Raw genomic sequence first — 13473 nt, forward strand, 5'->3', positions numbered from 1 at the left:
CAAAACATCAAATCTAAGCTTACATCTCAGATGTACCTGCTGGCAAATTGTAGCTGAACTTTCAGGTCTTCTTTTTAACAAAATCCTTAAATCCTTGAAATTTTCAAACTGTATCGTGTGGCCTGTTTCCATCATGCTATGCAAATTTCATGCCCATTTCTGATTCAAATCGTACTATAACCCCACGAGCTGATTCTGTAATATATCCAAACATTTTGCCTTTACTACCTTCAGCCCATCTGGAATTTTGTAAACATAAATCTAAATTGAAACATCTTACATATATTAAGACAAAACCACTCTCAAACTCCGCTGGTCAAGCTACCAACTCTAGTAAGGTTTGCCTAGGTTTGACTAATGTAAGGTCACTGTCCTCAAAATCACTGCTGATTAATGATCAAATTCTGGAACATCGTAGACATGATTGTCTTATGTGAAAACTGGTTGAAACCCAATCTGCCTTTAAATGAAGCCTGCCCACAAACGTACATTTAGTCACGTTCCTAGAGATACAGAGCAATTTCATTTCTAAATCTGGGTTTAGCCTAATGGCTCTTGGGGGTTCCGAATTTAATTTTAACATTTGGCTCTGTGCCATTTAGGCCGCCACGTGCAGTCACGATCAGAACTAAAATCAAACATGTTACTTTTATGGGCTTCCAGGCTCATATTCCAAATTCGTAGATGAATTTTGTGAGTTTATCTCTGATTTGGCAACTTGTGCTGATAACATTTTGATTGTTGGTGACTTCAGTAGCCATGGAAATAACCCTTCTGATGTCCTCAGCAAATCATTTATGGGCATTGTGAAAATGCTGGGATATCATCAAATGCTTTCAGGGATCGAACCACATTAGTGGAAACACCTTCGATTTGGTCCTCATTCATGGTATTACCATCTCAGATATTGACACTGTTTCTGTTATGTCAACTGTCTCAGATCACTCACTTATTAAGTTTTTAGTTTCAATACTCTGAGCACTTGGACAAGATAATTCTTCATCATCTTGGTGTCACATCAACTCCTCAACCATAAATGAACTGAATCAAATTGAACTGTGAATTAAACCGAACTACGAATCAAATTATGACTTTACATTGTCATGAATAATATGTTAATATCATTTCATGTTTATATGTTAAGTAGCCTTTATTTGATGAAGCAACGAACATCAGCAAACCTTTGGCCTTCTGCTGAAATGCACACTTTGGTGATAACATGGCACCTGCTTAAAATTCACGTGTAAAAATTTACATTGTAGCTCCCTCTTGTGGTGCGTGGATGGAAGCTTTTGTTGGTATCACTCATAAAGTTAGTGCATCCAGAAAGCATTCACAGCACTTCACCTTTTCCACATTATGTTAAAATGGCTGTGCACCAACGTTCCCCTTCCAACTTGATGGAGCTTAGAGGTGCTGCAAAGAGGAATGGACAAAACTGCCCAAAGACAGGTGCACCAAGCCTGTGGCATCTTATTCAAGAAGACTTGAGGCTGTAATTGCAGCCAAAGGTACATCAACAAAGTATTGAGCAAAGGGTGTAAACACTTATGTACACGTGATTTGTTAGTTTTTTATTTGCAAAAATGCAAAAATTTTCAAAAAAAAAAACTTTTTCCATGTTGTCATTATGGGGTGTTGTGAGTAGAATATGATGGAAAATTAATTTACTTCATTCTGGAATTATTCCAGAAAGGAGTAAACTCATTTTTCATGTGGAAGCATTGAAGCCCTGTGAATACTTTCCAGATGCACTGTATTATATATCGAAAGGCCTTTCTACATATAACTGTGATATCACTGCAGTATGTTACAGCAAAGTTGCCAAATTAATGCTGTCTCCTTTTTAAGGTTTGACTGCAATAGATTTGTCCAAAACGAAGCTGGTCTATATTTGTGTGAGTGCAGAAAAGCAGAAGTTTTGTTGCATAATAGCTGAAACATCACAGGAAATGCCTTACAGCAAATTGGAAGAAAACATGACAACCAATCTTTAAAAAGTTGGAATTCATTTAAAGAAAATAAAAAAGACCGTCATCGTGTCAACACTTTTAAATATCTAAATGTGTTCAGCATCTGAGCTTACTTGGGCCTGTGAGCAGAGGTGTAAAACTCCAGCTTCAGAAAGTAAAAGTCCAACTAGATATTTGTTCCATCTTCTTAATAAACCAGATGATTGTAATTAGTTCAGCTCTTCCGGCAGGTGGATGAGCTAATTATTGAGATCACCTGTTTTAGTTGCACAGGTAGAATCAACACATGGCAGGGTTTTTATGCCCCGCGCGGCGCTTGCGCCGTGAGGAGGGGCATATAGCATCCGGGTTGTCCGTCCGTCCGTCCTTCCCTCTGTCCGGCTGCAACGTAGCTCGGCACCTATTGCTCACAGAAACTTAATATTTGGTGGGTACATGCCTTGGAGGAGTACTACGCATGGGTTCGAAGGCCAGTGACCTTGACCTACTTTTGAAGGTCACCACTGGTCACAACTGTCAAATCCTTCGCCGCAACGTAGCTCGGCACCTATTGCTCGCAGAAACGTAATATTTGGTGGGTACATGCCTTGGAGGAGTACTTCGCATGGGTTCGAAGGCCAGTGACCTTGACCTACTTTTCAAGGTCACCAATGGTCATTCTGTCAAATCCTTTGCCACAACGTAGCTCGGCACTTTTTGCTCGTACAAACTTCATACTTGGTGGGTACATGCCTTGGAGGAGTATTTCGCATTGGGCTCAAAGGCCGGTGACCTTGACCTCCGTTTCAAGGTCACCAGTGGTTGCATTTGTTTTGAAGGCTGGTGACCGTAACCGACTTTTTATGGTCACTGTTTGTCACATCCTCTAAATAAATATTATGCCAATCTCCATTTTTTTCATTGTATATCCCAGTTTAAATCAAACACATAAGGCTTCAACCAAATATCCACCCCATACAAGTACATATTACCGCACTTTGCATGGAACATAATACTGCGCGCGGGGCATTTCGTGATGAATGTCTCTTGTTACTTTCTGAAGCTGGAGTTTTTCACCTCTGCCTGTGAGTGCATGTGTCAACAAATATGTGCAAACCCTGACAGTTTTGATGTAATCCAGCGGCAGTGATTTGCACAGCAAACCTAAATGTTATCTTTGATAATCCACTGGCAGAATTATTAACTGTGATCACACTAAACCAGTAAACAGCTAAAACAATTAGCTGAGTCTACCAATAACCATTGACTTTTATTATACGAATCTGGCTTTGGCTTTTTTTAGTTTTGTTTAGGGTTTTTTGTTTGTTTGTTTGTTTCTTTGCTCTGAACCAGAAAAATCTGACCAAAAGAACAAAAACTTTAATATTGTGTCATGTAAATGTGGAGGTTCCTAAAATGGATTATCATGTCATGATAATCAGGTGATGAAATTAAAATGAAATGAAATTTCATCACTTGATTATCATGTCATGATAATCAAGTGATGAAATTAAAATGAAATGAAATTTCCATTCAACATGCAGTTTATTCACAGTATAGAACGTATTAACGAAATATGAAATGTTAAGAAATACAAAAAAATGTGGAAAATACTTTTAACAATCAAACTGATGCATTTACACTGGTTCGTCCTCCTGCTCCTCCATCGCTAACAGAAACAAATGTATGATTTTAGGGTATACCAACTTTTTGACTGTTAAACTTTACTTTAAAAAAAATGCTAGCCAATTTAAAGTTAGCTGAGCTAAATTTCATAATAGGTAACTGGTTGGTAACTGGTAACATGGATTTTTTTTAAAGTTATCTGAAAAGATAATATGCTAATGAAAAAAATTAGCTTAACTAATTAACTGTTAGCGGAGCAGTGCTCACCACTGTCCAGCAGTTACAAAGAGCTCAGTCCACTTTACCACACACAGCTGCTGAGTGCTGTTCATCACGTTGTAGCTCGATACACCATCAGATCTGAGTCAACTCCTTTCCAGTGCTGCTGCTTTTGGTATCAGTGTTAGTGACGCTGACCCTGACCCCAGGATCCTCGGTGAGGAAGGGTAGCAAGTTACGCAGGGAGCGATTCATGCTGTCCTTGAAGCCTCGGCCGAGGCACACATACAGTAGTGGGTTGAGACAGCTGTTGAAGTAGGCGAGGCAGAGAGTGAGAACATGTGCAAGGTAGACATCTGGGCTTCTGGGTGAATTTCGAGGTGTGGTCAGCACGAGGAAGTCCGCTATGTGCAGTGGGAACCAGCAGAGGAAAAAGCTGAGAACCACAGCCATGATGATCCTCAGGGTGCGCTTGGAACGGGGCCCACGGGACAATCCCCTCTCTGCTCTCCTGAGCACCACCAGATGGCAAGCCACAATCACAAGGAAAGGGAGGAAAAATCCCATCACGAAGTGGAAGGATGTGACGACCCAGGCGGTAAGTGTAGTGTACTTCACCACACACTCGCGCTTATCTGCACCTGCTTTGATCTCTGTGGAATAGACAAATTGAGGGATGCTGCTGAGCAGGGCCACACACCAGACAGCGGCGCACCCCAAGGCAGCGTACCGAGGTCGCCTGTTGTTCTGGCACCACACTGGTTTGCTGACCAGAATCCATCGGTCCAGACTGATCAAAACAAGCTGCAGCACACTGCAGTACATCACAAGGAAAAACAGGCCTTTGACCAGCGTGCAGGCCACCGGGCCAAAGTGCCAGTGGTCATCGTGGGCTAATGGGACCATGAGCAATGGGAGAGAAAGGCAGCACAGAAGATCAGCCAGCGCAAGGTTGAGGAACCAGATGGAAGTGACAGTGGGTGACATGCAGAACCCTGTCACCCACACCACCAAAGCATTTCCAGGGACACCCAGCAAGATCACAAGGCTGTAGCACAACAGGGAAAGGATTTGGAGTGGCTGAATCTCAGGGGTCAAAATGTCAGGTAATGGAGGCAGGGTGTAGTTCAAATCCCAGGTGTAATTGGAAAAATTGTCGTCGCTGACCTGCTGTGTAGACAGAAATGACTTTCAGCCACAATTAAGGTAGACTGTTCAGAATAAAGGCAATACACACATACAGCAAACTTCTCAGTGTTAAATATACTCACAGAAAAATCATTGTCAAGGACCTGTTGTGTAGACAGAAAAGACATTCAGCCACAATTAAGGCAAACTGCTCAAAATAAAGGCAATACATACAGCAACATCCTCAGTGTTAATTATGCTCACAGTAGCACTAGTGATAACTAGTCCTGCTTAATTAAAGACACATTTTCATGAATCTTAAGCTATTACTTCATTTTCTTTGAAAATAAAAACTGAGATTATGTGAGTTACATATTACAAACAGTGGGGTGACATTGTTAACCAATTGTTCATTTTTTCATAAAAGCACCAAATTTGGCACACATATTCTAAATGAACTACTTCATTTTCTAACCCAGTCTCACGGATTGTCGTGATTCAGCAGCACAAAATATTCATTAATCTATTGGTTTGTCATATTGTCACGAAAAGTTCAAAATTTTCATCATGGCAGCACAAATTCATTCTTATTCATTCCGTGATGGCTGCATGTAATTAAAAGTGCAGTGGGGGGGATCGGAGGTGGTTATGATTAGCATTAGGGGTAGGAGTAGGGTTAGTAATAGTGAGTTTAAAAAAAACCCTGTCACGAAAATTTGAATCATTTCGTGATGGGAGGACAAAAAAAACGTGAGACTGGGCTGTCATTTTCAGATGTTGGGGCATCCTGGAGCTAACCTTTAATGACCTACAGGGGTCAATGAAGAATTACACAAGGGTCAAAATTTTTAAAAGTTCCAATCATATTGAAAGGTACATCATATTATTTGTCTGATCATAAAGAGTCCAAAAAGGTATAGTTTGGACTATCTATGACTGAATGTTATGGAGTTTTGGGGTAAAAACAGCAAAAATGGTGACAAAGGTCAATTTCAGTTTGTACAGGGGTTAAAAGTTAAAGTTGCTCCAATTTTGGTAAAAAGTGATGCAAATTATTGGTTGAAATAAAAGGATTAATAAGTGGAACAGTTTTGACAGTGTTGAATGTTTGGTCTCCAAAGTAAAGGTCAAACAAGGTCAACATCCATTGGATTCTATGACATGTGACATATCTTACCCCGTAACATGATAACTAAGCATGACAGATGGTGCAAACTATTCCTTTTTAAAAGCTGATTAACTCAGCTACTACTCTGCATCATTTTTTTTTTTTACCCAAATTGGAGCTACTTTAGCTTTTGACCCCTGTACAAACTGAAATTGACCTTTGATGTTGGGAAAGTGTAGTGACACGGACCCACAACAGGGGGCGCAAATGAACGGACAATAGAGGGAGTTAAATTTGAACACTTTACTGTTGTGAATGTCACAACCACACATAGCAGATTATAGAATAAATACAAGTCAATGGATAAAGGTGTCGTGTGGGCAGGCTCGACGATAGGAGACGTCCGTCTGGAGATGAACCGGAACCACACGATTTCCACCGCCACCGAACCCGAAAAATACTGGAGCCGCCAGGTCCCGAATTCCCCAGGTGGCCACCGTCTCAGCGTGTCGGATCTGGTACTGCTGGCGAAGAGCAAAGACAGTCAAGTGTGGGTGTGTGTACACCCCGTAACAATAACGGTGGGAATTCCACCTCCACCTCTAACACACACTCGTGCAGCGTCTGAGTACCACTTATCTGGTGGGACGTAGAACGAAACAGTCGCGGCCCACGCCGGTCCTCTGGGTAGACAGCTGCAACAAAGTAGCTCTTGAAATCAATTAGTACAATACGCAGGCAGAGAAAGTTACCTCCAAGAAGTACGATATCTCGGCGACGTGGTGGAGGTGTCATCCTGCTTTTATCCGGGGTGAAGTGCAGATGATCGGTGACAGCTGTCATAGTTGATGAGTGACAACTGTCACCTCGACTGTTCCTGTAAGGCGGCAGCGCCCCCTCGTGCCTGAAGCCCGCACTTCAGGCAGGGCGCCCTCTGGTGGTGGGCCAGCAGTACCTCCTCTTCTGGCGGCCCACACAACACTTTGACATCCTTTTTACTCCATAACATTCAGTCATATGACAGTCCTTTTTTGAATCTTTTTGATCAGACAAATAATGTGGTATATTTTTCAATATGATTGGAGCACTTTTCAGTTAGCATTTCAAAAAATGGCTGCCATGGGTGACATACTGAAATTTCACGATGCCTCAATATCCAGTTTTATTTGGTATACCTTTGGCTATATGAGCACCAAATTATATGCTTTTATCAGAAAATGCACAATTGTTATGGAAATTTTAGCTAAACTCTACCACTGATTGGGAAGGCCAAACATGGCCCACAAATTGGGCAGCTCTGCATTATATCATATGAAAGTATTTTTAACTCTATACTGCGTACTTCAAAATTGTTCAGATTGTTTTATAGAAAATCCAGAGTCAAAGGATTCTGTTTGGATTTGAATCTACAACCTTGTACTAAACAACAGTGTTCCCAGTAAAGCACCACTGAAAGTGGCCAGGATGTGTTGTAAGAACTCACTCTTTTTTTCTCAAATCAACTCATTAAAATAATGCCACTACTGAGTTAAATTACTCTTGTAGAGAAGGTAAATCTACACTGACCTGATCAACTCTGAGAACAACTCCAACCCATTTAAAAATAGAATATTTAATGAGCTGTCTCAGAGAAAATCATGCAGAAAAAGAGAAGTTGGCTGGATGACCATCACCGATTTCCATGAAACTTTCCAGAAGTGAAGAACGATTATAAAAATTTGGACCCATAACATTGTTTCACTCCCTAAAACATTCTGAACAACTTTAGACAATTTTTAAAATGATCCACTTTTGGCCATGTTTGCTGTCTACATTTAAATATACAGTGAAAAAAAAAAAGAAGCCAATTTTAAAAATGAATGTTCTCAGTTCTCAATGCCTGTATTGCTATTCCCCATATACCAGAATTTAGGATACATATTTTTACCCCTGCCAAGGAGGTTATGTTTTCGGTCACTTCTGTTTGTTTGTTGGTTGTTCGCAGGATTACTCAAAAAATCCTCAATGGATTTCAATGAAATTTTCACCAGGGGTGTATCTTGGCCTAACTTAGAAGTCATTAAATTTTGGTAATGATCCGGAACACGATCTGGATCCAGTAATTTTTTTAAGGATTCTTTATCATTGCAGGATAGGACCAATTTCAACATTTTTGCATCTAACTTCATGAAGACGGGTCACAAAGGCTGAACAAAAATTAAGTTACGACACAATAATAATTTAGCATTTGTTCCTCCTCACTGAATAAACTTGTTTTAGATAATAAAAAAAAAACTTGAGTAGTTCATGCAGTTTCTCTTTATAAATACATTTGCTGAAGATCTAAGAGTTTAACCACTGAATCTGAAACATGACGGTAGATGCGTGAAACGATGTGGAATAAGTCTCTCTGCCAAAGGGTATTCCATGTGACATCAGTGACCCTATGGCCTTGGCGGAGGTTTGCGCTCTCCGAGTGCTTCTAGTTCTAAATGTTTTTAGTGTCTGTAGCGTGGCATATTGCAGTGTAAATTAGCAAAGTGACCTTTCTGAAAGAATGTCAAATTCCCTAATTACTGTCTTTAATGAGCTATCTGAGAGAATATCATGCGGGGTGGCTGGATGACCGACTCCGATTTTGATTAAATTTTCACCATATACCCTTCAAGTAGATTGATTAGGAATAGCAAAGTTAGTTTTCCGTCAGGCAACATTTTACTTGAATTTTGATCAGTTCAAAATGTGATGTCAAAATGGCCTTAGATTGTGTTACTTTAAAATATAGTAAAAATGGCCAACTTTGACATATTGGTTCTCAATTCTCGATGGGTAGATAGAAAAAGTGAATGTGATTCTTCATACGGGGTGTCAGTGACCTTCAAAAAACACTGTTTGTTCTGTGTCATATTTCCTTATATTTCTGTAATTGACACTTTTTGAATCTTATATAGTGCAGCAGATAAGAGAATATTTAGAGTCCTGCAGATGGTGATACAAGCATCAAATTCGGCACAAATACTCCTCAGACATTTCTCTTTTGAAATAACTAATTAGCCACCTAATTTTCAATAGGCAGCCAGGTAGGGGTCAATTGAAGAATTACACAGCGGTCAAACTTTTAAAATGCTCCAATCATGTTGAAAATTAAATACATTTGCACCATCTGTCATGCTTAGTTATCATGTTATATATGCCATACGTCATAGAATCCAATGGACATTGGCCTTGTTTGACCTTTACTTTGGAAACCAAGCATTCAGCACTGTCAAAACTATTCCATTTATTCATCTTATTAGCTCAACCAATAATCTGAATAGCAACTTTAACTTTTGACCCCTGTACAAACTGAAACTGACCTGTGTCACCATTTTTGCTGTCCAAACTATACCTTTTTTGGAATTGTTATGATCAGACAAATAATTTGGTATAGTTTTCAACATGATTGGAGCATTTTAAAAGTTTGAACCCTGTGTAATTCTTCAACTGACCCCTACCTGGCTGCCTATTGAAAATTCAGGTAGCTAATCAGTTATTTCAAGAGAGTAATGTCTAAAGTGTATTTGTGCTGAATTTGATGCTTGTATCACCATTTGCAGGATTTGTTTTCAGTTATGTGCAGCACTAATAGGTGAGCACTTTCAGGGCAAAATCTGGGTGAGCAGGAAATTTTAATTTTCTCATAAATCAGTCAATTTTCTGCTTATTTCAGCAAATAAGATGTGCTTTCCTATGTTTTCCAGTACGCAGAATCGATTTATGCGGTTATGTTGGTGATTAGAGGTCAAGGTCATGCTCAGATTTTGCAATTTTTTTGTATATCTTTTGTGCTTAACAGGACTTTTTAACACCGGAAATGATAAAATTTAGTTTGTGACTACATCAATTGATGGAACATATTGTTAGCATAAAGTTAATTGCTAACATGCAGTTTTAAGTATCTTCACATTCCGTGAGGTTATCAAATCGAGCATTCTAAACACAGAAGAAGTTGATGAAAAACTTGTTAATTCATTAAAATAATTCATTATTCATGAGTTGACTAAGTTCAAGAGGTTGAGAAAACTTTGGACTGAGAGGTCACGTTGTTCTTGTCTTGTTCATATGACCATATCTGTGTATTGCTTAGACAACCATTTCTTTGTACAGAGCACCAATAGCTACCTATCAAAAACAGAAAGAGAGATATATCAGTACAAATACAATTTCTAATTAATTTGCGATCTTTGTTTTCATAGATACGAGGTCTATTAGATAATAAACCGACCCTTTTTTTTTTAACTATATGGATTTGAATGACGTGCGATTACACCAATCATGCTTGAACCCTCGTGCGCATGCGTGAGTTTTTTCACGCGTGTCGGTGACGTCATTTCCCTGTGGGCAGGCCTTGAGTGAGATGTGGTCCCGTCCTCTCGGCTGAATTCTTTTGTTTCACACGCTGCTCGAGACGGCGCGCGTTGCTTTATCAAAATGTTTTCTGGACCTGTGTGGAATATCTGAGTGGACACTATTCGAGAAATTAAACTGGTTTTCGGTGAAAAGTTTAACGGCTGATGAGAGATTATGGGGTGTTTCTGTTGATGTAAGGACTTCCCACGGAGCGGTACATCGTGCAGCGCTTCCAGGCGCCGTCGTCGGCCTGTTTCGACCTGAAAACATCCTAATTTAAGGCTTAATTCACCCAGGACGTCGTGAGAGAACAGAGAAGATTCAGAAGAGGCCGGCATGAGAACTTTATGCGGACATTCCACTGTTTAAGGACATTTTTTAATGAAAGACGTGCGCGCAAATTCGCAGAGTCGTTTCCGTGACGACTCTGCGAATCTGTGTGCGCCGCGACAGGAAAAACACCTCCGTGTTGAAAACCATTTGTAAAATTCAGGCGGCTTTTGATGGCTTTCAACAAGTGAGTAACTGAGAAATTGTTTAACAGCTTGGGCATGTTCCAACTTGCCCGTTAAGGTTTCCAACGGAGGTGTTTTTCCTGTCGCGACCCCCCGCGGTCGGGTCCGGCCCGACATGCGACTCTGCCCGCACATTCTTTCATTACAAAATGTCCGTTAACAATGGAATGTCCGAATAAACTCCTCATGCCGACTTCTTCTGAAAGTTCTCTGTTCTCTGACGACTTCCTAGGTCAACAGAGCCTGAAATGTGGAAGTTTTCAACTTGAAACGGCGAGACGCTGCCGCCTCGAAGCGCAGATCGCCGTCAGGCGCCGTGGGCCGTCCTTAAAGCAACACTAGTAAGTCCCTTCGGCTGCTCCCTTGTTTGCACTCGGGGTCGCCACAGCAAATCCAAGGTGGATCTGCATGTTGATTTGGCGCAGGTTTTACACCGGATGCCCTTCCTGACGCAACTCCACATTACATGGAGAAATGTGGCAGGGGTGGGATTTGAACCCAGAACCTTCCGAACTGAAACCAAGTGCATTACCAAAATCTCTCATCAGCCGTTAAAATTTTTACTGAAAACCAGCTGAATATATCGAATGGTGTCCACTCAGTTGTGCCTTACAGTTTTGAAAAAATTTTGATCAAACAAAGCAGCAGTCTCTGAGCCATTCCTAAACAATGAAAAAAATGACGAGAGGGTGGGCCACTCCTCACTCAAAGACTGCCCACAGGCGAATGACGTAACCGACAGGCGTGAAAAAACTCTCGCATGCCCACGAGGGTTCAAGCATGACTGATGTAATCACGTGATTCAAATCCATATGGTTTTTGAAAAAAATAATAAGGTCGGATACTTTTCTAATAGACCTCGTATATGTCATTACCTTGGTAAGTTGACACAAAATGTATACTAGCTTTATCAGTTTTAAGAGAAAAATTATCCTTGCACAATACTAGTTACATATAATATTTTAACCAGAAGGCTAAAACCCGGGGCTCTGGCCTTGTGAGCTATTGGGAGTGAGGTTTACTGACTACATATGCACAGCGACACCTGCTGGCCTCCATTACAGTAGCAAGGTGAAGTCCGGATTGAAAAGATGTTCCTGCTAGCTTGGCTAGCGGGGAATTCCCCTTTGGCTGACCTGGTAGAGTTTTGGTCTTCAGTTCGAGCAGTCTAGTGTTTGAATCGCACCTCCACCCTGGCCACAAAGATAGATCCTCCTGGTCACAAACTGGCGTTGTCAGCAAGATGTGGGTAGTCACAGAACATGCTTAAATGCATTTGTGACTTTGGGACAAAGTCAAAAATGGTGGGGAAATATTTAGCAAGGTGAAGTCCGGATTGAAAAGCTGTTCCTGCTAGCTTGGCTAGCGGGGAATTCCCCTTTGGTGGACCTAGTAGAGTTTTGGTCTTCAGTTCGAGCAGTCCGGTGTTCGAATCCCACTGCCATCCCGGCCACAAAGATATGTCCTACGGTTACACTAACAATATGCTAACAGTTTCTAACAATATGGATCAATTGATGTAGTCACAAACTAAATTTTATCATTACAGGTGCTAAAATGTCCTGTTAAGCACAAAATGTATGTGAAAAATTACAAAATTTGAGAATGACCTTGACCTTTATCAATGACCTTGACCTCTAATCACCAAAATAACTATAAATTGATTCTGCATACTGGAAAACATTGGAAGGGACATCTTATTTGCTGAAATAAGCAGAAAATTGACTGATTTATGAGAAATTTCAAATTTCCCACTTACCCAGATTTGGCCCTGAAAATGTTCACCTATACGATTCAAAAAGTGTCAATTACACTTATAAGAAAATATGCCAAAATATAAGGAAATATGTCATGGAATGAACAGTGGTTTTTGAAGGTCACTGGCACCCCATATGATGAATCACACTCACTTTTTCTATCTACCCGTCGAGAATTGAGAACAGATATGTTAAAGTTGGCCATTTTTACTATATTTTAAAGTAGCACAGTCTGAGGCCATTTTGACATCACATTTTGAACTGATCAAAATTCAAGTAAAATTTTGCATGATGGAAAAACTAACTTTGCCAGTCTCAATCAATCTACTTGAAGGGTATATGGTGAAAATTTAATCAAAATTGGAGTCGGTCATCCAGCCACCCCCACATGATTTTCTCTGAGACAGCTGATTAAATGGCACTTTGAGTTAAAATCAGCTGAAATATTTTACATTTTCAACACTTCAGTTTTTGCTGTGTAATAAAATTAAGCTTATTTTATCAGTGAAATTAAAGCACCTTAAAGCACCTCACAATTTGTATAAACTGTGACCAATTAAATCGACTCTTATCTTTTAAACATGTTTAAAAACAGCACCAACTAAAACTTAAAATATAATTTTGCTGATATTACAACTTACATAATCCATGTCTGGTCGATGTTGTCAGCACACTACAGGAAGAAAGCAACAGAGCTGTTCTTCTTTTATACACTCACAGACACACCCACACACACACACACACACACACACACACACACACACACACACACACACACACACACACACACACACACACAC

At 40.2% G+C, this 13473-nt stretch overlaps 1 protein-coding gene across 2 annotated transcripts; it reads right to left on the minus strand.

Moving 5' to 3' along the window:
- Positions 1 to 3478: 3478 nt before the first annotated feature.
- Positions 3479 to 13346, minus strand: LOC117508315 (C5a anaphylatoxin chemotactic receptor 1). 2 transcript variants are annotated; one of them, XM_034168048.1, is made up of 3 exons: positions 13315 to 13346; positions 5069 to 5089; positions 3479 to 4967 (listed from the first exon to the last, which is right to left on the minus strand). In XM_034168048.1, the coding sequence occupies exons 1-3, from the start codon at positions 13321 to 13323 to the stop codon at positions 3933 to 3935; spliced, it is 1065 nt and encodes a 354-aa protein (XP_034023939.1). In that variant the 5' UTR covers positions 13324 to 13346; the 3' UTR covers positions 3479 to 3932. The 2 variants fall into 2 exon arrangements, with proteins under 2 accessions (XP_034023939.1, XP_034023940.1); XM_034168049.1 differs by lacking the exon at positions 5069 to 5089 and having other exon boundaries at positions 3479 to 4964; positions 13315 to 13323.
- Positions 13347 to 13473: the final 127 nt, after the last annotated feature.

The sequence above is a fragment of the Thalassophryne amazonica genome, chromosome 4 (assembly GCF_902500255.1).
Source record: "Thalassophryne amazonica chromosome 4, fThaAma1.1, whole genome shotgun sequence".
NCBI lineage: Eukaryota > Metazoa > Chordata > Actinopteri > Batrachoidiformes > Batrachoididae > Thalassophryne > Thalassophryne amazonica.

Bases quoted from the DNA above. Each gene is read 5' to 3' on its own strand.
- LOC117508315 (XM_034168048.1), bottom strand. The intron at 4,968-5,068 runs GTGAGTATATTT...CTGTCTACACAG, and splicing joins TCCTTGACAATGATTTTTCT to CAGGTCAGCGACGACAATTT.